General features: G+C 44.1%; 2 protein-coding genes across 8 annotated transcripts in view; one reads left to right on the forward strand and one right to left on the reverse strand.

Annotated features, from left to right (window-relative positions):
* Positions 1 to 474: 474 nt before the first annotated feature.
* On the reverse strand, positions 475 to 11371 carry HSCB (HscB mitochondrial iron-sulfur cluster cochaperone). Of its 6 annotated transcripts, none has more exons than XM_027566424.1 (6): positions 11083 to 11371; positions 9019 to 9115; positions 8143 to 8232; positions 7461 to 7566; positions 2040 to 2087; positions 475 to 628 (listed from the first exon to the last, which is right to left on the reverse strand). In XM_027566424.1, the coding sequence occupies exons 1-6, from the start codon at positions 11316 to 11318 to the stop codon at positions 537 to 539; spliced, it is 669 nt and encodes a 222-aa protein (XP_027422225.1). In that variant the 5' UTR covers positions 11319 to 11371; the 3' UTR covers positions 475 to 536. The 6 variants fall into 6 exon arrangements, 5 of the variants coding, with proteins under 5 accessions (XP_027422225.1, XP_027422229.1, XP_027422226.1 ...); XM_027566428.1 differs by having other exon boundaries at positions 7422 to 7566; positions 8138 to 8232; positions 11083 to 11243; XM_027566423.1 differs by having other exon boundaries at positions 482 to 628; positions 7422 to 7566; positions 11083 to 11369.
* Positions 11372 to 11548: 177 nt separating this feature from the next.
* CHEK2 (checkpoint kinase 2) overlaps positions 11549 to 25232 on the forward strand; it is a 38535-nt gene continuing 24851 nt past the window's right edge. The window contains exons 1-6 of one of the 2 annotated variants that reach the window (XM_027566421.1): positions 11549 to 11630; positions 12698 to 12864; positions 14000 to 14297; positions 19154 to 19278; positions 19397 to 19544; positions 22216 to 22306. In XM_027566421.1, coding sequence (XP_027422222.1) covers positions 14006 to 14297; positions 19154 to 19278; positions 19397 to 19544; positions 22216 to 22306 — 656 coding nt within the window. In that variant the 5' untranslated portion in view covers positions 11549 to 11630; positions 12698 to 12864; positions 14000 to 14005. The remainder of the gene's footprint in view (positions 11631 to 12697; positions 12865 to 13999; positions 14298 to 19153; positions 19279 to 19396; positions 19545 to 22215; positions 22307 to 25232) is intronic. The other variant, XM_027566422.1, reaches the window with a different exon arrangement.

Genomic DNA, 25232 nt, shown 5'->3' on the forward strand with positions numbered 1-25232 from the left:
TTCGATCCCTGGGTTGGGAAGATCCCCTGGAGGAGGGCATGGCAACTCACTTCACTATTCTTGCCTGGAGAATCCCCATGGACAGAGGAGCCTGGTGGGCTACAGTCCATAGGGTCGCAAAGAGTCGGACGTGACTGACGCAGCTTAGTACGCACGTAGCATGCACATGTTACAAGGGCAGAGTTGAGTAGTCGCAGCAGAGGAGGAGGCCCACAAAATCTAAAATGTTTACTACTGGCCTTTTCAGGAAAAAGTCCTGTCTTCTTGAGGGCCTCAGGTTGGCCCTGTTTGCATCTCTTCATCCACCAGCCTAGCTGGGGGACATGGTATACCAAGTCCCCCGTGAAGAGCCAACCACTCAAACCCTGGCTAGGCTGTGCTTCCGCTGACATGACAGACGCTACCGCCCGCTAGTGCCTGAGCCACAGGTTAGTTAAGACGGTCACAGTGGTTGAAGCACCTCTGTTCTCAGTCTGCAGAGGCCAGGAGAGAAATCACTAGAACTTTATTTTTTAAAACTTTAAAATTAGCAACCATTAGAGGGGAATCTTCTTTAACTTAATCTTTTCTTCAATGTTTGAAAAGTATCTCATCTTTGTTAAGAGTTCCTTGGCTTTTTCAAAATTGTCTGAAATAAAGAGAAAGATTAATGTGAGAGGCTTCATTTCAAGCAAGAATAAAATCACTCCACCCAAGGCAGCTGGATCAAAGCTGAGGGCCGGGCTCTGGAAGGTTGATCAATTACTCAGTAGATCTGAGAGAGGGAGATGGAACACCTGGGTTGCTCTCGGGACAGAGGACTTACAACCAAAGGGAGCAAAAGCATCCTTGTTCACAGGATTCAGACTTTAAATGAGAAGCTGATTTTTTTCAGGATGATACCCAGTATAACTAAGGTTGGGTTTTTTTGTTTTTTTAAATTACTGAATTTTGGCTGTGCTGAGTCTTTGTTGCTGCATGGGCCTTACTCTAGTTGTGGCGAGTGGGGGCTACTCTCTAGCTGTGTTGCTCGGCCATCTCATTGCTGTGGCTCCTCTTGTTGCGGAGCAGGGGCTCTAGAGCACAGGCTCAGTAGCTGTGGTGCATGGGCCTAGTTGCTCCGTGGCATGAGGGATCTTCCTGGACCCGGGATCGAACCCGTGTCCCCTGCATTGGCAGGCAGATTCTTTGCCGCTGGGCCACCAGGTAAGTCCCTAAGTTGTGTTTCAAGAGTTCTCCCCCTGTGGTATATGGTGGTCGAAGCCTGATAAGGAATGTGGAAGCACCTGGTGCAGGGAGAGGAGGATGGAGTGGACCGGCAGGCCACCACATTCAGGACGGCAGTCTTGGTTCCAGACTGCTTCTACTTTCCAGGTCCTGCTCTACAACAGCTCTCATCACACTGTATGGACTCATCTCTGGGACTCTAGATTCTGAGAGGTGGCCCTAACTCCTTAGAATAACCTCCTTTTATCTGGGTTAGTATGAGTTGCTTTCTCCTTCCTGCAGTGGAATGATCCCTAGGCCAAAGGGCTATTATTGTCTTATTTAAGAGGTGTCACTAGACAGGGATGGAGGGAATGGGCTGTTCTTGCTTAAAAATAGCTAGAAACAGATCTAGTCTCCTCAGCCTGAGAGCCAGGAGCAGTGAGGACTCCATATTTACAATTTAGCACAGTTGGGCCATGGGCTTCTCCTTATGGGCTCTGCAGAAGACGGGGCTTTGCCAAATGTTGACTGTGTGGCCTTGCCCTCAGGTCAGTCTGGGTTGGCTTCCGCCCACATCCCTCACCTTATCTTCCCCTACTTGCCAAAGGGGAGTGGGAGCATTTTCTCTCATCTAATCTTCAGTGGACATTTACTGGCTTGGCACACACCTGGATTCTCTAGCAAGACTGTGAATCCTTGAAGGCAGAAATGTAGGCTTATCTCTATTTTATCGCTCCCCACATACCTGTCATAGGATGGGCATGTAATAGCTACTTATTGAACGAATGGTTATATCTCAGTGCTTAGAATTTCTTTCCATATTTAAGAAAGTCATGAAATGAAGGGAGTACCTCTTTCAAAAGCTCTGCTCACATCGTCAGTCAGTTCTTTCTGTTTAGCTGAAAAGGAAAACCAATATCTTAATTTTTCTATTTAAGTAGACTGATAATATGAAGACAATCCTCTGTCATCTTGTGAATACAGCACAGCGGGGAGCTTGGATTCAAGGGCGAGGCCTCCTGACCTCCGTCTCTACGTGTTCACAGTGGCAGCTCCTGTTTCGTGCAGCTCTGGCTGACCCTAGTTACACAGTTTTCCCACCCATGCAAAGTCTGAGGGGCAGTCACCAAAGTTCATAAAAGGGCTATAGAAGCATTAAAAAAGAAAAAAGGACAAGGACATATCTTATCTCCACCAAGCACTCTAAGTCTTCCAGGTTTCAGCTAGGAGAAAAATCAACAAGCTGGGCTCACCCATCAGCAGGGTGTTATAGAATCAGGCAACCACTAGCAAATCATACAGCCTCTCCTTCTCAGGTAGCGCTAGTGGTAACTCTCCTGCCAATGTAGGAGATGTAAGAGATGCAGGTTCAATCCCTGGATTGGGAAGATCCCTGGAGAAGGAAATGGTAACCCATCCCAGTATTCTTGCCTGGGGAATCCCATGGACAGAGGAGCCTTTGGGCAATGGTTCATGGGGTTGCAATTGGACACGACTGAAGTGACTTAGCACTTAGAACGTACCTGAAGAGAGAAGATGCCAGATGAAGTAAAGGAGCAGCTCCCTCATGCTTGCATTATTCCCTCATTAGGAAATGAGGGATTTTATAAGTGCATTTCCCAGATAGACAGTATTAATCATTTATGGGGGTACCTGCTTTCAAAGCACTTTTAAATATATTATATCCCTATCATAGGCAACGACAGGTATTGGGAAAATGTACTGTGGTTACACAGCTAGCAAGTTGAAGAGCTCAGAACAGACCCCAAGTAACCTGACTCCTAGTTCAGTGGCTAGAAACTCACTTTTCTGGTAGCAACGTGGTGTCAACAAAAAGAACAGTGGATTAGGAGTCTGGAGGCTCTGAAGTCCTTACCCCAAAACCATCTAGCTCATGCCCTTGAACGTTCACTTTAACTGGGCCTTAGCAGGTAAGGGAGGAAATTTAGGAATTATTGCACTCATCTCACATGCTAGTAAAGTAATGCTCAAAATTCTCCAAGCCAGCCTTCAGCAATATGTGAACCATGAACTTCCTGATGTTCAAGCTGGTTTTAGAAAAGGCAGAGGAACCAGAGATCAAATTGCCAACATCTGCTGGATTATGGAAAAAGCAAGAGAGTTCCAGAAAAACATCTATTTCTGCTTTACTGACTATGCCAAAGCCTTTGACTGTGTGGATTACAATAAACTGTGGAAAATTCTTCAAGAGATGGGAATACCAGACCACCTGATCTGCCTCTTGAGAAATTTGTATGCAGGTCAGGAAGCAACAGTTAGAAGTGGACATGGAACAACAGACTGGTTCCAAATAGGAAAAGGAGTTCGTCAAGGCTGTATATTGTCACTCTGTTTATTTAACTTATATGCAGAGTACATCATGAGAAACGCTGGACTGGAAGAAACACAAACTGGAATCAAGATTGCCGGGAGAAATATCGAAAACCTCAGATATGCAGATGACACTACCCTTATGGCAGAAAGTGAAGAGGAACTCAAAAGCCTCTTGATGAAAGTGAAAGTGGAGAGTGAAAAAGTTGGCTTAAAGTTCAACATTCAGAAAACGAAGATCATGGCATCCGGTCCCACCACTTCATGGGAAATAGATGGGGAAACAGTGCAAACAGTGTCAGACTTTATTTTTCTGGGCTCCAAAATCACTGTAGATGGTGACTGCAGCCATGAAATTAAAAGACGCTTACTCCTTGGAAGGAAAGTTATGACCAACCTAGATAGCATATTCAAAAGCAGAGACATTACTTTGCCAACAAAGGTTCATGTAGTCAAAGTTATGGTTTTTCCTGTGGTCATGTATGGATGTGAAAGTTGGACTGTGAAGAAGGCTGAGCGCCAAAGAATTGATGCTTTTGAACTGTGGTGTTGGAGAAGACTCTTGAGAGTCCCTTGGACTGCAAGGAGATCCAACCAGTCCATTCTGAAGGAGATCAGCCCTGGGATTTCTTTGGAAGGAATGATGCTGAAGCTGAAACTCCAGTACTTTGGCCACCTCACACGAAGAGTTGACTCATTGGAAAAGACTCTGATGCTGGGAGGGATTGGGGGCAGGAGGAGAAGGGGACGACAGAGGATGAGATGGCTGGATGGCATCACTGACTCGATGGACCTGAGTCTGGGTGAACTCCAGGAGTTGGTGATGGACAGGGAGGCCTGGCGTGCTGCGATTCACGGGGTCGCAAAGAGTCGGATACGACTCAGCGACTGATCTGATCTGACCTGCTTAAAGCCAGACAGTAACGCTAGAGCTAAAATAACCCCCACCACTGACTGAGCACTTACCATGAGCCAGACTCTGTATCAAGTGTTTTACACACTTTGTTGTCCAGTTGCTAAGTTGTGTCTGACTCTTTGTGACGTTATGAACTTCAGCATGCCAAGCTTCCCTGTCCTTCACTATCTCCTGGAGTTTGCTCAAATTCATGTCCATTAAGTCGGTGATGCCATCAAACCATCTTATCCTCTGTTGCCCCATTCTCCTCCTGCCCTCAATCTTTCCCAGCATCAGGGTGTTTTTAACTTACTTAATCCTTGCAACAATGGGTACTAATATTGTCTCCATTTTACAGATGACGAAACTGAGGCTCAGAGCGGGTGAAGGCACTTTGCTCAAAGTCACACAAAAAGTCAGTGGCAGTGTTGGGAGCGAACCCAAGCCCACCTCACCCAGAGCCTCATGATCTGCCTGCCAAAGCCATGCAGCTGCACCTTCTGACTGCAAATGCTGAGTTTCTCTTTCTCCAACACCACACAGCTCTAGTGCTGATATACCCCCACTGGACAGCTCCCCCACCAGAACTTCTATTTTACTGCTTTTAATTTGTTTGTTATTTGTTCACTCACTTGATAAATATTTACTGAGTCCTCATTACACTCCAAGTACTGTTATGTGTGCTGAGGATGTGAGAGAAGCAAAAAGCAGACACAATTTCTGCCTCCACAGAACTTCTGGTCTAATAGGGGAGGCTGATGTGGGGCCAATAATCTTACATAGAACAATAAGGTTATAACTATTATTAGTCCTACAAAAGAGGGGTACTCTCAGCTAAAAGACATAGACAGAGGTCCTCTGAGGATTTCCTGAGGAAGTGGGGACTGCCCCCGGATCTGAAGGAGGAAGAGTTAGTAGACGGGGTGGAGGAGAAGGGGATTTTGGGCAGAAGCAACAGTACCTACAAATGCCCTGGGCAGGAAGGTGGAAAGTACAGATGAAGAACTGGAGGCAGCCTGCATGGCTGGAATGGAAGGAGCAAACAAGAGGAAGCAGAGGCCCAGTTATCCAGGTCTCTTTAACCTGAAAGTGATAGGGAGCCAAGGGAGCCACTTCCAAGTTTTTAAGCAAGGCCAAGGGTGCTATGATTAGATTTGGGTTTCAACACAGGTGATAGTGTAGGAATATATCAGACTGAAGGTAGAGATGGACTGGTCTGGAGTTACTCCAGTCATCCAGGTGGGAGAAAATGGTAGCTTGGGACGGGGTGGTGGCAGTGAAAATGGATGGATGGATTTGAGACGCAGTAAGAAAGCCAGTTTTTCAAGACTTGCTGATAGACTGTCTGTGGGGGGGAGGGGGAGTACGTTGTCAAGAACGCCTACTCAGTGTTTTGGACTTGAGCAACTGCAGAGCGTCATCCACTTAGAAAGGGAATATCTTCAGAGGAATAGGTTGATTTTGGGGGATGGAGGACGGACACTCAAGACTTCCATGTGGGACACACTGAATTGGAATATATAAACTCCCTGAAGGCCCAAGGTCATGTCCTTCTGTTCACTGCTGGATTCTCAGTGTCCTGCACAGTGCCTGATACACAGTGCTGCTGCTGCTGCTGCTAAGTCGCTTCAGTCATGTCCGACTCTGTGCGACCCCATAGACGGCAGCCCACCAGGCTACCCCGTCCCTGGGATTCTCCAGGCAAGAACACTGGAGTAGTTGCCATTTCCTTCTCCAATGCATGAAAGTGAAAAGGGAAAGTGAAGTTGCTCAGTCATGTCTGACTCTTAGCGACCCCATGGACTGCAGCCTACCAGGCTCCTCCGTCCATGGGATTTTCCAGGCAAGAGTACTGGAGTGGGGTGCCATCGCCTTCTCCGTGATACACAGTAGGCACGCCATAAACATTTGTGAAAGTTTGGACATGCATACAGTTTGAGTGAGAAACCTGGAGCCTTTTCTACTTGGCATGGTTAATTTTATGTGCCGACTTGTTTAGGCTGCAGTGCCCAGTTGTCTGGTCAAACACTAGTCTAGATGCTGCTGTGAAGGCTTTCTGTAGACGTGATTAACGTTTACAGTCAGTTGACCTTACGGAGACTATCTTTAATAACACAGGTGGGCCTCATCCAATCAGTTGAAGACAGTAAGCCAAAACTGAGTTTTCCTGAAGAGGGAATTTTCCCTCATGACTAACATAGAAGTTCTGCCTGAGTTTCCAGCCTGCTGGTCTATCTGACACAGTTTGGATTTGCTAGCTCCTACAATCGCATGAGCCATTCCTTAAAATAAGTTTCTCTCTCCACACACACACACACTATTGATTCTGTTTCTCTGGAGAACCCTGACTGACACTCTATGGAATAAAGTGACAGTAAAGCAATATGGGATCATAAGAGCAAGGTTTCATTCTTTGCTCTGCTATATCTGCTGAGTGACTGGGTATTTCCATGAATTTCTGAGGCCTGTTTTTCTTGGCAGGGATAAAAATATCATCCAAATGATGTCATGGGTAGGAAAGAGCACTGTGGTCTACAAAATACTATTACATTCTTAGTTTAAGCCTGCTTTCCAGAGAATTAGGGATTTTGCAGGTCTAACAAAACGGGTTTCAGTATGATCAAGAAAAAAAAATTCCCTGAATCACTATGAAGACCAATGTGTCCTCTTTATATGCATTTTCCACTTAACTTCTACATATATAGGGACTTCTCTGGTGGTCCAGTGGTTAAGAATCTGCCTTTGGGCTTCCCTGGTGGCTCAGATGTTAAAGTATCTGCCTGTAATGCGGGAGACCTGGGTTCTATCCCTGGATCGGGAAGATCCCCTGGAGGAGGAAATGGCAACCCACTCTGGTATTCTTGCCTGGAAAATCCCATGGATGGAGGAGCCTGGTGGCCTATACAGTCCATCGGGTCGCAAAGAGTCAGACACGACTGAGTGACTTAGACTCTACGTGTACTCAAAATAGCAATACAAAATATTTGGTACTATTTTTATCTTTTACCTCTGACAATAGATTCAATCTCTTTCATGGCAATTTCACCTTGAGCTTCTGCAAGTTTTTCATTGATTTCCATTATTTCCGTGAGGAATTGACTATCCATCTCATAGTCTGTCCCTTCAGGAATCTCTATTCCACGGAGCTTTAGCTATTGGGGCATAAAGCAGGGAAAATTAAGTTTAATTCAAGAAATTATGGCTAGAGTCATAAATCCTACTCACCATAAATCCTTCTCACCCTTTAGAACAAAATGTCACTCACACAGAAAACTTTAAGTGTCCCAGTGATGAAACTGGGACTGAGACAGGAGTATTGGAACTCTCCTACCTGGAACTATGTGACCCTAGAGAAGTCATTCTTCCACTTGGGAGGTTGAACTATGTATCTGTAAAGATTCTATTAAATCCTAAAACTCTAAGGTGCTCACTTCTCTACTAGCAACTAAACAAAACAAAAATTACTCTTTCCTGAAAGCCAGTACCGTCTAATTCTTTAAATTTATAGCAAATGGTAAAAAAAAAAAAAAAAAAAAAAAGGCATTTGGGCAAGTAAAGTTTATAGAGATACTCAGAAAACTATATGCATGTAGTATTTTTGAGGTTAATTATGGGTCCCTAGACTAGCTAAGATCTCAAGCACTCTTCTGTTGAATACAGGGGAACAGCTGTCCCCCAGAGGAATGGGATCAGGCAGTCATGATAGAAGGGTTGGAAAATCACCTTACAAGGTATAGTCCCCTGCTCAGGGGGGCCAGAAGGGTCTTATAGGCCTCATTGACAAGGGTCGAGTGCTTCTCTGAGAAGTCCTTTTCATTCTGTAGGTGGAAATGAAGATAGTCATATTACCATGCAAATCAGCCATCTTACATTCACAAACTGTTTCATAAAACACTGATGGGCCAGCACATAAGGAAGGAGAACTGGTGTGGGATAAGCTGTTTTAATTTTCAGACAATGGGTTTTAATTCTGCTAGGAAGTAAGGTTGGAGAAGGCAATGGCAACCCACTCTAGTACTCTCGCCAGGAAAATCCCATGGACGGAGCAGCCTGGTAGGCTTCAGTCCATGGGGTCGCTAAGAGTCAGACATGACTGAGCGACTTCACTTTTACTTTTCACTTTCATGCATTGGAGAAGGAAATGGCAACCCACTCCAGTGTTCTTGCCTGGAGAATCCCAGGGATGGCAGAGCCTGGTGGGCTGCCATCTATGGGGTCACACAGAGTTGGACACGACTGAAGTGATTTAGCAGCAGGAAGTAAGGTAAAAGCTCTGAGTGTAGGATTAATCCAGGGCCTGGTTGGTTGTAATCAGGCTGCCCCAGGGCAAAGCTGGTTGTCCAGTTTTGTCCCTGGTAATTGGTAATCTCATAACCACAGGCCACTGCACCCAGGGTGCATATGTGTCTGGGTATGACTGTGCTATGTCTGTTGTGCTAAGTCACTTCAGTCATGTCTGACTCTTTACGACCCTATGGACTGTTGTCCACCAGGCTCCTCTGTCCCTGGGATTTTCCAGGGAGGAATATTGGAGTGGTGGCCATGACCTCCTAGAGGGGAGCTTCCTCATCCAGGGAATGATTGGGGATGGCCAATAGGCTTACCTGAGACCTCTGGCTGAAGAAATCTGGGTGGACAAGGCGCTGTAGTTGCTGGTATCTATGTTGGAGCTTCACAGTGTCAACTCTGAAGGAGCGGTTGCTGGAAGGAAATCAGGAGATGAAACTCATGCATCAGATATTTACAGATCTGTATACTATGGGCCTCGGAGAAGGCAATGGCATCCCACTCCAGTACTCTTGCCTGGAGAATCCCATGGACCGAGGAGCCTGGTAGGCTGCAGTCCATGGGGTTTCGAGGAGTCTGACACGACTGAGCGACTTCCCTTTCACTTTTCACTTTCATGCACTGGAGAAGGAAATGGAAACCCACTCCAGTGTTCTTGCCTGGAGAATCCCAGGGACGGCAGAGCCTGGTGGGCTGCCATCTATGGGGTCTCGCAGAGTCGGACACGACTGAAGCGACTTAGCAGCAGCAGCAGCAGCAGCAGCGCTTGGTTCCTCTTCTCAGGGGGGACACAATAAACATGTAGACAAGAGCTATTCCAGAAAGTGCTAGGTACTGTAAAGGAAAACAGAATAGGTCAGAGAATGGTAGATGTAGTGGACAAAGAGATGACATTTGAGCTGAGACCTAAATGATGATGAGGAGTAATCAGAGATTAGAGGAAAGACGCATTCAGGCACAGGGAACACGCAGAGACCTTGAAGTTAGAACAAGACTGGCATGCTTGAAAACTTACAGGGTAGTGTTACTGCGACCCTTCATACGTGCTCAGTGACTGGTGGGGCCAGAGCCCAGGGTTAAGGGGCATTCCAGAATCACACTCTATTTTTCTAAGGCCCAGGTCCTTTCATTTCTGCCTCTCACTTTATTTTAAACAAATCCCCTTCACTTTTTATTCCCAGAGCCTGCACTATCTCTTTAGCTCCGCCCAAATTTGTCACCTCTCCAAACTCCTCGACCTTCCGTGTAAATAGGAAAAACACTTATTTCTCAGACCCTCCAGTTCTCACTTTTCCCTTAGATTCTGCCCACAGCCTTAAGTTTTTCCATGCTCTTACTCTCATATTTTGGATACCACTTCTGTACTTCTTTCTTAAAAATCTCAAGCCAACTTTAAACATTCTGAACTTCAAGCTTCTATGCTCCAAAGTGAAAGTGAAAGTTGCTCTGCTGCTGCTGCTGCTAAGTTGATTCAGTCGTGTGGGACTCTGTGCGACCCCATAGATGGCAGCCCACCAGGCTCCTCCGTCCACGGGATTTTCCAGGCAAGAGTGCTGGAGTGGGGTGCCATTGCCTTCTCCAATGCATGAAAGTGAAAAGTGAAAGTCAAGTCGCTCAGTCGTGTCCGACTCTTAGCGACCCCATGGACTGCAGCCCACCAGGCTCCTCTGTCCATGGGATTTTCCAGGCAAGAGTGCTGGAGTGGGGTGCTACTGCTTTCTCCGGAAAGTCGCTCAGTCGTGTCCAACTATTGCGACCCCATGGACTATACAGTCTATGGCATTCTCTAGGCCAGAATACTGGAGTGGGTAGCTTTTCCCTTCCCCAGGGGATCTTCCTAACCCAGGGATCTAACTCAGGTCTCCCGCATTGCAGGAAAATTCTTTACCAGCTGAGCCACCAGGGAAACCCAAGTATACCGGAGTGGGTAGCTTATCCCATCTCCAGTAGACCTTCCCGACCCAGGAATCGAACCGGGGTCTCCTGCATTGCAGGCAGATTCTTTACCCTGAGCTATCAGGGAAGCCCTAGGGCCGCGCCAAGTACCCTCCCCTCAAAGCCCCGCCTCTCAACTTGGCCTTCTCTCAGAACCCGCCCCTCCATTGCTGCCTTCAAACTTCAGTTTCCCCTATCCACTCCCCGCCTCTCCACTCCAAGACTCCCTCTCGTCTTCATCCCCTCAAAGCGTCCTCGCTCAGGCCAGCCCCTTAATTTCCTCCCCAGGCACATCCCACGCATCCTTCTCGACCAGGCTCCACCCCCAGCCCGGTCCTCCAGGGCTCCGCCAACCTGTGTGACTGGTCCAGCCTTCCTCCTCCCCTAGCCCGACCAGCCCTCCCCTCTCGCACGTCCAGACGCGTTTCAGGAAACGGCCTCCATACCAGTCCATGAGGCTGAAGTAATCTCGAGTCGGGTCAGGTGGCTGCAGCGCGCGGCACTGAGGGCAGAAGAACCGGTCCCCCCGCGGTGGGCCCCCTGGGCCGCCGCAGTTCCAACATCGTGGGGAGCTGCTTCCTGCCAGCGACGCAGCATTGCAGTTTAGCAGTCTTCTCCCGAGCACCCTTGTCGGCCACCACCCCGACGGCCGGAGAAAGGCCCCGGTCCTTCCGCCCCACATCGGGCCGGCGGCCTGCCTCGCCGAGGTCACCTGAGCCTGACCAGACTTGTGCTAATGATTGGCTGGGGAACTAGGCGGAGGGCGGGACCACTCGGGGGAAACCTGGATTCTGAGTCCCGCTCTGCAGCTTAAACTACAACTCCCAGAAAGCATTGAAGCTGCGGGGGCGGCCACATCCGCTGCTTCTCATTGGTCCGGCGGGAGCGGAGGGGTGTTTTGATTGGTGGAGGGTGGAGTTTGTATCCGCGGGTTTAGCGCCACTCCGCTGGCTGCGGCTGCTCTGGGTTGTACTCTTCCAGAGGGGCTCACGCGGTGAGTCATAGTGGGGAGCTTCTTTTGGGTATTTAGGGGTTCGAATCCTGTCCTCAGGGTCTTATTGCGAGCTGAATCTCCCGAGCCTTCATCTCGTCCTGTGTATGAGCTCGGGAAGGCGCGGGGGAGAGGAATGCGTGGGAGACTCTTCCTCCTTTGTAGACAAACCTCGAGGTGAATTTCACTTCCCTTGTTACTTACAAGCAGAAACTGGCCCAGAAGTACAGGATAAGAAAGAACAAAGTTATGCTCTTCAGAATCAGAGCCAAGCTGCTCTGCGGAAAGTTTTAAAGATGTTAGTAATTATTATCATGAAAGTGAAAGTGAAGTCGCTCAGTCGTGTCCGACTCTTTGCGACCCCATGGACTGTAGCCTAATCAGGCTCCTCCGTCCATGGGATTTTCCAGGCAAGAGTGCTAGAGTGGATTGCCATTTACTTCTCCAGGGGATCTTCCCGACCCAGGAATCGAACCAGGATCTCCCGCATTGTAGGCAGACGCTTTACCGTCTGAGCCACCAGGGAAGCCCAATTATTATCATAGTTTGGTTCAATCTGAAAATGCCTATTGAGAACCCACTCTCAATAGGCTCTGCTGGAACTGGAAGCACACTGACTTGTGTAGGAAGATGCTTCGAGAGTGTCCATAAGCAAGTGTGGGGGATTGGGTGGCAAAGGGAGGGGAGGGGGCCACCAGTCTTCCTTGGGACTCAGTTTCTCTATTTGAGGAAAAATAAATTGTGTTGCACTTATAAGGCCTTTCTCTGCTTTCAGATTCTTTGGGCCTGAAAGTCCGATTATCAAGCTTTACTGAGGGGGTGGGGTTGAAAGAACGTTGCTGCAGCATCTCATGTGATTTTCTAGCTCCGTCTACTTTTTGAGTTCAGAGAGGCTGTGATCTACCTAAAGGTCATGCGAAGAGCTGACTTAGCTGACTCCGAATCTGTTTGCTTATAACCTCTCCACTATACATGGCGGAGGCCCATGTAGTCCTGGTGTGGTGCACCCTTCTTATCAGGTGTGATGATAGCAGCTACCTCTTGACACACTGTCTTTTGCCACTTTTCAGGGCGGAGAAGTTTTGCTCCAAAGCCGCAGGAGGTCACACCTCGGCTGAGGTGGTATCAGAGCATCAGGTCCTGAAGTCGAAGCTCTGGCAGCACCTCCCTGGTGCACTTTGAGGAAACCTCACCAGACTTTTGCATCTGGAAGGACGTTTGTGTCTGGAAGGCCTATGTAAATGCAATAATCTGTGTCGGTCATGTTTACTATATTTTCCTTGAGGGGTAGCCTGAGTGTGGAGTTCTGGAGAGAAAGCCCTTAAAAAAAAATCAGATTAGGGATTTAAAGTTAGGATTTGAAAGTTACTTTGACTTTACTGTAGGTTCTGTTATTGGGGTTTAACTGTGAAATTAATTCTAAAACAAGGGTGGGACCCTCTGTTATGATCTTCTATATGTCTGAATAGTTCTTTCTGTTGTGCTGGGAGGTCATTTGGGATGCTGAAAAGATGAGCCGCATAGTTAATTAGCATGACAAAGGGCTAGGTGGGATTGTTTAGAGCTGTCTTAGTGTTTTGCTTCTTTAAGTGGCCCAGCTCTTAGTTTGGAGTCTAGGAATCTAGAATGAACTTGGGTCCTACCCTCCAGGAGCTGGTTTGGGTAAGGGGCATCAGTGACATTTTATGTAAATGTCACCCCTGGGGTGATGCAGCCAATTTCTGTACAATTTTTCTTTGCTCATCATCTATGCCAAACCACCCGACCTTTCCCCTTCTTTGCTTTCCGAAAATACCTATGTAGTTTAAGTGCAGTGTTGATTGTATTAGTGAATACATTTTAGGTTCCATTTCTTTTTTCTTAAAAAATATTTATTTATTTACTTGGCTGCACCCGGTCTTAGTGACAGCCTGTGGAATCTTTTTAGTTGTGGCATGAGGGATCTAGTTTTCTGGCCAGGGATTGAACCCGAGCCCTCTGCATTGGGAGCACAGAGTCTTAGCCACTGGACCACCAGGGACCACCATTTCTAATTTTTAACAATTGGATGAGTGTAACCTGTTATGATTCTCTCCCTTCCCCAATTCAGTATCTTTGTTTTTTCACTTATTTATAGTCTTCAAATTGTTTCTTTCCCCTGTGGTTTGTGGCTGTCACACAAAAAACTTATTAGGTGAAAATAATCTGAAGAAAAACTGAGCTCAGAAGAGTGATGGCTGTAGACTGTTGGAATTTTAATTTTTGCAGAGCATGCTTGTCCTGGATCTTCTTTTTTGTTTTGTTTTGGCTGTTGTAATATGCCCATCCTTCTTCGTTGACCTTTAAGTCTTGTTCCTTGAAACTCACCTGGTTGTGGGACACTTATTTTTGAGGTGGTGATGTCTCGGGAGACGAATGTGGAGCGTCAGCAGCCCCGCGGCAGCGCCTCCCCGCAGTCCCAGGGTGGCTTCTCACAGTCCCAGGGTCCCTCCTCGCAGCCACACAGCTCCTCGTCACAGTCCCAGGGCACGTCCAGCCAGTCCTCCCACTCCAGCTCTGGCACGCTGAGCTCCTTAGACACAGTGTCCACGCAGGAACTCTATTCTATTCCGGAGGACCAAGAACCCGAGGAGCCTGTCCCTGCCCCTTGGGCTCGATTATGGGCCCTTCAGGATGGATTCTCCAATCTTGGTAAGATCTTTTGTTATGCAGTGCAATATTTGGCTCAGAAAAACAGTTACAGAAAGTTGTTGCAACAGATAACCTAAGACACTCCTGGAATGATTCTGGAGTTTGGAGGTGGTGAAAGACAGAACTGAGAAGGCAGTTTTGGGTCATGCACTGGCTCTTACTTGCTGTGGATCCCCTTCATTTATTCTTTCACCAAATGTTGATTTGGCCTCTGCCATGTGTTGTCCATCTGAGGAGGGTTGTGGATGTTTTCCCTAGAAAAATGTTAATTCATGCAAACTTGTAAACATTTGTTGTCTAATCACAGAAATGTCATCACTTCAGTCCTGCTCTGGTGCAGCAGTTTCAGAGCATCTGTGTTACAGTCTTAGGATGGAGAAGGTTATTTGTTGACTCCCTGTTATTTGTTTTTATCTCAAAATAGCCAACCTTGCTGTTTAAACATACTCATCCACTCTGACAGCTGATTCCAACAGTGAGACTTTGCTTTCAGTATGTCTTATTTAGTATTTTTCCTGTCTCGAATTAAAATGACCTCTTCATTAAAAAGATGGCTCAGCTGGTAAAGAATCAGCCTGCCAATGGGGAGACACAGGAAACGTGGGTTCTATCCCTGGGGCGGAAAGATCCCCTGGAGATAGAGAAGGCGACCCACTCCAGTATTCTTGCCTGAAAAATCCCATGGACAGAGGAGCCTGGAGGGCTACAGTCCAATGGGTTGCAATGTCAAACACAACTGAAATACGCACAATACACTTCATTTTAAAAAATGAGCTTGATGTTTATGGAATAGAGAATAATAATATAAGGAAATGAATGACTAATGTACCATTTTGTACCTTGTCAATCACCTTTCCTTTTATATCATGTGCAACTTGGTGACTTGAAAAAACAGTAAAAAGTGGAGAAATAATATAACAATATTCATATGTATAACTTTAAATTTAGAAGTAAACATTTAAAAAAAAAAAAAGAAGTAAACATTTGAAGCTACTTTTTACTCATTTAAGCCATATTTTTAAGATAGGCTTAGGGCTGATGTATGGTGAATGGGACACAGGAGTGTTAAGAGTGAAGTGGGATGTATCTCCTTTTTTTTTTTTTAATTTTTAAAATTAAAAAAATTAATTAATTTATTTTAATTGGAGGTTAATTACTTTACAGTATTGTAGTGGTTTTTGCCATACATCAACATGAATCAGCCATGGGTGTACGTGTGTTCCCCATCCTGAACCCCCCTACCCCCTCCCTCCCCATCCCATCCCTCAGGGTCATCCCAGTGCACCAGCCCTGAGCACCCTGTCTCATGCATCGAACCTGGACTGGTGATCTGTTTCACATATGATAGTTTACATGTTTCAATGCTATTCTCTCAAATCATCCTACCCTCGCCTTCTCCCACAGAGTCCAAAAGACTGTTCTTTACATTTGTGTCTGGATGTAGGATGTATCTCCTTTAAAAGGGAGAACTTGATATATAAGAGAGTCCCTTGGACTACAAGGAGAGCAAACTGTCAATCCTAAAGAAAATCAATTCTGAATACTCATTGGAAGCACTGATGAAGCTGAAGCTCCAATACTTTGACCATATAAGGCCAAAAGATCCTGATGTTGGGAAAGATTGAAGGCAATAGGAGAAGGGGGTGACAGAGGATAAGATGGTTAGGTACCATCACCAACTCAGTGGACATGAATTTGAGCAAACTCCAGGAGATACTGGAGAACAGAGGAGCCTGGTGTGCTACAGTCCATGGGGTCGCACAGAGTTGGACATGACTTAACAACTGAATAACAATAAAGTAATTGCTGAATAAAGAGGAGCTACTTTATTGTTATTGATTCAAACCCTATCTTCTAAATACTTTACAGTTTTAGCTCTTATACTGATCCCTGAGTTGATTTTTGTACTTGGTATGAGGTATTGTCCAAGTGCATCCTTTGTCATGGCAATGCCCAGTTGTCCAAGAACTATTTCTTGAAGAGACTTTTTGAATGGTCTCGATACCTTCATCAAAGATCATTTTGAAGCCATTTGGTGGCCTTTTGAGGGGGAGGGAGGCTCCGAAGAGCTCCTGGTACCATAGTCCTTTATGTCTCAGCACAGAAAGACTTCAGTGAGAGGCAAAGTGATAGATAAAGCGACTTATTAGAATAGGGGACTTCTGAGGTTTACCAGTGGGGTAGGTGAGAGATGCTGCACTGAGAACTTACTAGTCTGTAGCTTTATGGTAAAAAAAAAAAAAAAAAGTGGGCAAGGGGAGAAGACCGTGTTTGTTTTTCTTGAGTAGATGTCATGCTTCCATCATTAGCTCCTCCTGCATGTTTAGCAGGGGAGATTTCTTGTCCTTTCATGGTCAAGCTGCTGCTGCTGTGTCGCTTCAGTCGTGTCTGACTCTGTGCGACCCCGTAGACGGCAGCCCACCAGGCTCCCCCATCCCTGGGATTCTCCAGGCAAGAACACTGGAGTGGGTTTCCATTTCCTTCTCCAATGCATGAAAGTAAAAAGTTAAAGTGAAGTCGCTCAGTCATGTGCAACCCTCAGTGACCCCATGGACTGCAGCCTTCCAGGCTCCTCTGTCCATGGGATTTTCCAGGCAAGAATACTGGAGTGGGGTGCCATTGCCTTCTCCGCATGGTCAAGCTAGGTCCACAAATTGTTTTCATGTGAGCAGAGAGCATGTCCCAGGGATCATTAACTTACTGAGCTCGCTGGCCAGGATGTGGGTTCACACCAGTATTGTTTTATTGTTTGGGGGCGTGTCTCGTGCTTCTGTTACATGGTTTTGTTGCTAAGCAAGATTGCTTGGTTTTGTGATTTAGCAAACCTGCTTTCTTGAGTAATCATTAACTTATAGGGGTCTCTCATATTTTTTCTACTTACAGTCCTCTAGCGTGACTATTTAATCACTTACTTTATCCCTTTACTCTGTCCTTATCAGTTTGAGCATAAATGTCAGGGTTTAATTCTGGACTTCCGGTCCATTGATCTATGTGTACATCCTTATGCCAGCACCACAGTCTCAATTACTATAGCTTTGTAGTAAGTTTTGAAATCCAGAGTGAGTTCTGATTTGTTCTCTTTCAAGATTGTTTTGACTACTATGGTTCTTTCCTTTTTCATAGAAATTTTAGGATACGTTTGTCACTTCCTGCAAAGAAGGCCTCTGGGGTTATATCTGTAGATCAATTTGGATACTGTTCCCATTGTAACCGTATTAAGTCTTCCAGTCTATGAACATGAGATATCTTTCATTTATTTAGGTCTTTAATTTCTTTCAACAGTGTTTTGTAATTTTCAGGACACAAATCTTGCACTTTAAAAGCTATGTACTTTAGTATTTCTTTTTCTTTTTTTAATTCATTTATTTTTGCTTTTGCTGGGTCTTCATTGCTGCACGCAGGCTTTCTCTGGTTGTGATTAGAGGGGCTACTCTTGGTTGGGGTGCATGGACTTCTCATTGCAGGGGCTTCCCTTGGGGCAGAACAGAGGCTGTAGGCGCACAGGCCTCAGTAGTTGCAGCGGGGGCTCAGTAACTGTGGCTCACGGGCTCTAGAGCCCTGCTTCAGTAGTTGTGACACTCGGTGCTTAGTTGATCTACGGCATTTGGGAAGCTCCCAGACTAGGGATTGAACCCTTGACCCCTGCATTGGCAAGCAGATTCTCAACCTCTAGACCACTAGGGAAGCTCCCTTAGTATTTTTTTTTTTTTTAATGTTTACTTCTTTTCATTGTGATAAAATATATATAACATAAACATTTGCCATTTTAACCATGAAGTATGCAGTTCGTTGGGCTTCCTTGGTGTCTCAGTGGTAAAGAATCTGATGCCTGCTAATTCAGGAGACAGGGATTTAATCTCTGGGTTGGAAATATCCCCTGGAGAAGGAAATGACAACCCACTCCAGTATGCTTGCCTGGGAAATCCTATGGACATAGGAGGCTGAGAGTCCAACATGACTTAGGGATTAAACAACAGTAACAAATACAGTTCACTGGCATCAGTACTTCCACATATCTAGTTCCAAAATTTTTTCCTTTGGTAATTTCTCCTTTCCCATTCCTAGCTTTACTGAAACATATGTAACTAACATATGTAACATTGTATAAATTTAAGATGTACAATTTGATACACGATATATATTGCAAAATAATCCTCACCATGGCCTTAGCTAACACCTTCATCACATCACAAAATGACCATTTGTTTTCTTGTAGCTTTACAGTTTCATTTCTATTTAAGTCCTTAATCTGTTTCAAGTTAATTTTTGTGAGTGGTGTAAGATAGGGGTCCAGTTTCATTCTTCTGCATGTGATTATTCAGTTTTCCCAGCACCATTCATTGAAGAGATTGTCTGTTCCCCATCGAGTTCTGTTAATTTGTAACCTATTTTCTGTGTCTTTTGAGTAGATATTTCATATAAGTGAAATCGTAATTGTCCTTCTGTGTCTGGCTTCTTTCACTTAGCATAATGTTTTCAAAGTTCATTCATGTTGTGTCATGATTTTCTGAGCAGTCTTTTTTTAATTGGAGGATAATTGCTTTACAATGTTGTATTGGTTTCTACCATACAACAACGTGAATCAGCCATAAGTATATGGCTGAAGTGTATTCATAAGTATATGAATCAGCCATAAGTATTCCCTCCTTCTTGAACCTCCCTCATACCCACCACCCCATCTCACCCCTCTAGATTGTCCCAGAGCACCTGTTGAGCTCCCTGTGCTAAGCAGCAGTTTCCCACTACCTATCTTATTTTACTCATGGTAATGTATGTTTCAATGTTTATAAGTAGTTTTAAAAGGTGTTTGAGACATGAAATTCAGCAGCCCTCTGATGTGTGCTTTTGTGTTGCAGATTGTATTAATGACAGCTACTGGTTCGGGAGGGATAGAAACTGTGAATATTGCTTCGATGAGCCCCTGCTGAAAAGCACCGATAAATACCGGACATACAGCAAGAAGCACTTTCGGATCTTCAGAGTAGGTGTCAAATACCCATACATTTGGGAAAACTGGTCATCTAGACGTCACGCTCAGCTATCTCCCGACTCTAACACCCCACCATTAAAACTTTGAAATGAAATGTTCTCTATTTTAGGAAATGGGTCCTAAAAACTCTTACATCGCATACATAGAAGATCACAGTGGGAATGGAACCTTTGTAAATAGAGAGCTTGTAGGGAAAGGAAGACGCCTTCCTTTGAGTAACAATTCTGAAATTGCACTTTCAGTATGGAGTAATAAAGGTAATATTATTATCTTCTGGTTACTGGAACTTTCTCCTCCCGTGTAAAAGGAAAAATGACACTGTCCTTTGCAGAGTATGGTTTAGGTAAATAAAGTAAGTAGGTTAGCATTCAAGATTCATTTCAATCTTAGCTGCATTTTTTTTAATTATGAAAAGTTCTATCAAGACAGATTTTCTAGGGTTGGATTGGTTTGATTAATTTCATTTAAAGCCATATGCTTTAAATAATCATATTGCTTAATTTATCATTCATTAATTGATCCAGTTTAATTACGTCAACCTTAGATATCAATGAATTATTTTAGGCCATTAGTTCATTTCCCTCCCCACCTTTTTCTCTCCCTTCCTCATTCTTCCTTTTCTTTGTTCCTTTTAGACATTAATTTCTGTATATATTTGTTGAGCTATTATGTATAGCCCGGCATTAGGCTATGTGCTTCCCTGTAAGAGTCTCAGTTTAGATCTTCCACCTTAAATATTGCATGGTTATCCTCTGAAAGTGGAAATGTTTATCATCACCATCGGGTAGCATTTTATACGCAGCTGTTCCTAAAACTTCATGAATATCACATCTGAAATGAACAGTTGTCATTCATTGGGGATGAAAAAAAACAACCTACAGAATTAAACATAGCTCACAGTGATTTTAAAACCTTGGACAAGAGCAATACTCTTGTTTCTTTAATTTGAAAAAACCTCACAGATCTTCCCAAAACTTGAGGGTTGGATGATGTGAAATAGTATCTGTTTGTGTGGGTGACACCTTACAAATACGGATTCCCAGAGGCGTTGTCCCTCAGAGCCTGATCCACCAGTTCCAGGGTGTTAAAAATCCTCCCCAGGTGGTTCTCCTGCAGCCAGTCTTCAGAACAGCATCTCGGGATTATGGCTATTCTTGCCGTCCTGGTGTACGTTTTATGATTGCCTTAGTTTTCTGTTTTCCACTTTGTTTCCTATCTGATAATTACAGTTGGCAGCTGCACAGGATTTTGCTGTTTTGAAAGCACCCAGTCAAGGGGGCAAGTAGGCACTAAAATGTGGCCTGTCCTCTACTTGACAAGTGGTGTGCCATCCTTTCATAATTGTTCTATCTAAAGGGCACCTTTTGGAGAAGGCAATGGCACCCCACTTCAGTACCCTTGCCTGGAAAATCCCATGGATGGAGGAGCCTGGTGGGCTGCAGTCCATGGGGTCGAGAAGAGTCAGACATGACTGAGCGACTTCACTTTCACTTTTCACTTTCATGCATTGGAGAAGGAAATGGCAACCCACTCCAGTGTTCTTGCCTGGAGAATCCCAGGGACGGCAGAGCCTGGTGGGCTGCCGTCTCTGGGGTTGCACAGAGTCGAACACGACTGACGTGACTTAGCAGCAAAGGGCACCTTTTCTAATTTGAACAGAGGTGTTATGTAGTCTGAAGCTGGCCATGATTGAAATGGATCAAACTGGTACTCTGCAGACCGCATTTGGCCTATTGATATTTTATTAGGCCTTGGTTGATGTGTGTGCTTTAATGTGAAAATCCAGATTTCTTTGAAAAGATGGGCTATCTGGCCACACTTGAGCCTATCGTCCATTAATTCGAGGATCTGCAGGTGCTAAGTAGAGGCTGCCTCCTTCAGAAGTCCCCACTCACTGCCCTACATCTTACACTCCCCCAGCCTTACCTATTTCCATGACCTTCTGGCTTCTGTAGGCAACTGAGTTTGCAGCCTTTGAAGTAGACCTCAATACATGGGAAAAATACATCTCAGAGCCCCTCAGATCCACTGATCTAGGGTGTCATTATAACATCTAGGTTCATAAATATCCACAGAGAGGAACGGTTGTATCCTCGGTGGCCAGCAGGTCTCATTCATTAGGCAGGTGTCTGCCTCCTGGGGACCAGCCTGGATTGAAATGTGCTGAGCTGGTTCAGATTTCTGCCTGACACTGGTTCTCTAGGTTACTCCAGAGTGGTTAAGACCTGTCAGTTGAAATCTGAGAAACTCATGGGTCTTCACAAATTTCAGTGTTTCCTGATATTATAGGCTGTTGCAAATGTACCATTTTGTAGAATTGTAGTGTTTAATAACTGACTGCAGGTTTGGACCAGTGGATGGTTAAATTATGAAATGAGCAGTTTTTGTGGTACTCTGTCTCAGATGTAGGCCAAATAGTAAATAAATAAAGGAGGTTTGGGGGGAAAGTGTTATTTAATTTTACAAGTAAGTTCAGGATGGTTTGCGCTGTAAGATACCAGCTAGGTAAAGGTAGAAATGACTGAAAGGTGATAATATTAGTGATGGTGACCTCTGGCTTTATTTTTATCTGGATATTTACTTGCCTTGAATATATTTTCTAGATTTAAACTATTTGGCATTTGGTTCTGGGCCCAGCTGATAACTGTTCTGAGGTCAGTGACTAAGCACAGCATTGACATATGAGTTTCTTGCCGTGAAGTGAGAATGATACTGTGTTTCCATTGTGGGAATGAAACTTGCTGCCATCATTTCTCAAGGGTTTCATGATATCCGTTGGCCTAGCTAGTGATTTCTTTGGGGTTAGATGTTAAATGGAACTAAGCATGATTGTCTTATACTCCATATGTTTACTAAGTTATAGGACCATTTATCTTCTCTTTATCAAATGGATTAATGGGACTTGTCTCTGCCATTTTTTCCCCTTAGTTTTTGTATTTTTTGATCTGACTGTAGATGATCAGTCAGTGTATCCTAAGGAATTAAGAGACGAATACATCATGTCAAAAACTCTCGGAAGGTAACTTTTTTGTTTTCTTATGGAACTTGCACTTAATTTCTTTCTAGATGTTTGTTACTGGTTAGCTTTTTGTTCCTGATTTTATAGCATTTGTTATGTATAGAAAATATTTTAGGGTACCTGTTTGTGATAGGTATGTTACTGATTTATTTGATCATTTTCAGTTGAACAGTTTTTTCTTTTTAAAAGCAATTTTATTGAGATAATTTTTATATCATATAATTCACCCATTTAAAAGTGTACAATTCAATGGTTTTTCATATATTCAGAGAACTGTGAAGCCTTTACTACAATCAATTTTAGAACATTTTCATTACCTTCCATAAAGAAACATTTATTGCATTTCTGCATTCTTCAGAATTGTGACATCTTGGGAAGAGAAATGGAGCTGACCATTGAATAGCAAAGTTCTCAAAAATCTTTTGGTCTCAGGACCCCTTACACTCCTAAAAATTACTGAAGACGTCAAAGAGCTTTTGTTCGTGTGACTTAGGTCTTGAAATTTACTGTGTTAGAAATTAAAATTGTTTCTGTCATTTAGTCATGTCCGACTCTTTGCAACCCCACAGACCGTAGCCCGCCAGACTCCTCTGTCCATGAGATTTCCCAGGGAAGAATATAGGAGTGGGTTGCCATTTCCTTCTCCAGGGGATCTTCCCAACCCAGGCATATCTCCTGCATTGGCAGGCGGATTCTTTACCACTGAGCCACCAGGGAAGCCCAGAAATTAAAATGGAGGCATGTTACTAATATTTGTTAATTCATTAAAAAATAGTCACTTATGTTAAGATAAATAACATTTTTTTTCAATGAAAAATAATTATTTTAGAAAAGATTAGTGAGAAGAGAGGGAAAGCTTCACATTTTTACAAATCTGTTTCATACCTGGCTTACTAGATGGTGGCTGGAGCCTGATATTTGCTTTTTCACTTGTGTTTTTTTATGATACTGCATACCATGTAGCCTCTGGAAAACTGTACACTCGTGAGAAAATGAGAGAGAAAAAGGCAAATGATGTCTTCGTGTCATTCTCTAGCTAGTACTGACTTTGTGGGCATTCTGAATGGATCTTAGGGCCCTTTGGGGGTTGCCCATCAAGAACCACTTCCTTAGGGAAGGTGTTAGGACACCTTTACCACGCACCCGATGTCCTTCACCCTCCCAGCCCTCCCCTGTCCCCGACAGACTTTCTGTTTATTGATATTTTCGGAAACATGAAAGAAAATAGGAGAAGGTGATAATCACTCACGTTCCTGCCACAGAGAATTAAGCACAATGTACTCTTTATGATTATTTGCGAGAGATATTTCAGTTTATGAACATTAAATTCAGTAGCTCATTGTGTTCCCATATTTGGCATTGGCTGCTTAGAAGCTCGCAGCCAAATTTGTGTCAACCCTAAAGAAATGTCTGGGACTCTTGTTTTTCCTAAGGGAGGATTCAACACAAATTCTCTAGCTTTTAGCAAGGGACAGAAATGAGCCAGGTAACAAAATAAATTTACTGGCTGTTATAACTGGGGAATACGGGGGCACAGTTGACTTCTGGTATGACTGGACCAAGAGGCCTTTAGGGCTTTATTTCACTCTTATGTTTTAATTATCTATTTGGCTTTATGTGGCTCAGTCTGAGGGTTACTGAAATGTTACCAGGGCTTTTTCTCCATCTCTTGATGCCTGTATTCTTTGCTGTTCTCCCATAGAATTACTTTCTCTGGGTGTCAGGAAAAATGCCTTCCAGGAGTCTCATATTCATATTTTCTTTCTTCTAGAAACTACAGCATAGAGAATTGTTTCTCTCCCAACATCAGCATTTGATTCCAAAGAAATCCCTAATTGGCTCAATTTTATGTGTACATCTACCCCATAGTCCCAGGAGTGGGTGTTGTACTACTATAGGTACTCTGCTAGACTCAACAAAGTTTTCTCAGGCAAAAGGTGACTGTTATCATAGCAGAAGGGGAATTAGAAAGTGTTTTGAGTAGATTTTTAAAAATCATAGTTACATGGAACTTTATCTCATACCATATATGAAAGTTAACTCAAAATGAAACAAAAAACTAAATGTAAGAGGTTTACCTATATAACTGTAAAAGGAAAACATGGAGACAACTCTATGATCATCGAGTTTGCAGTGGTTTCTCAAATGGCACCAAAAATGCAAGCAGCAAGAGAAAAAATAGAAAAACCAGACTCTGTCAAATTTTAAAACTTTTGCATGTCAGAAGACACTGTCAGGAGAGTGAAACCCATATGAAATGAGAAAATATTTGCAAGTGAGATATCAATATATATATTGAGTGATATATATATTGACAAGTGATACGGACTCAATATCCAGAATAGGTAAAGAACTCTTACAATTCAACAACAAAAAGAGAACCCAATTTAAAAATGGGCAAATATTTAAGTAGACATTTCTCCAAAAGAAGATATAGAAGTGACCCCAAATCACTTGAGAAGATAGCGTCATTAGGCAAATGTAAATCAAAAGCACAGTGAGATGCTACTTCAAACCCACTAGGATGACCGTAGTAAAGAAACAGAAGATGACAAGCGTTTGTGAGGATGCAGAGAAATTAGAACTCTTATGCAGTGCTGTTGGGAATGTACAATGGTACAGCCACTGTGGGAAATAGTTTGATGTTGTCTCAAAAAGTTAAACATAGAATTACCATATGACCCAGCAGTTCCCCTTGTAGGTATATACCCCCCAGATTGGAAACAGATGTTCAACAAAAACTTGTGCATGAATGTTCCGCTGCAGCTCTGTTCACAATAGCGAAAAGGTGGGAACGACCTAAGTGTCCATCAACAAGAGAATGGATAAACAAACGGTGATGTATCCATAGAACAGGCTACTATTTAGCTATAAAAAGGAATGAAATACTAATACATGCACGGATGAACATGCTGATGAGCATACT

The sequence above is a fragment of the Bos indicus x Bos taurus genome, chromosome 17 (assembly GCF_003369695.1).
Source record: "Bos indicus x Bos taurus breed Angus x Brahman F1 hybrid chromosome 17, Bos_hybrid_MaternalHap_v2.0, whole genome shotgun sequence".
Classification (NCBI taxonomy): Eukaryota; Metazoa; Chordata; class Mammalia; order Artiodactyla; family Bovidae; genus Bos; species Bos indicus x Bos taurus.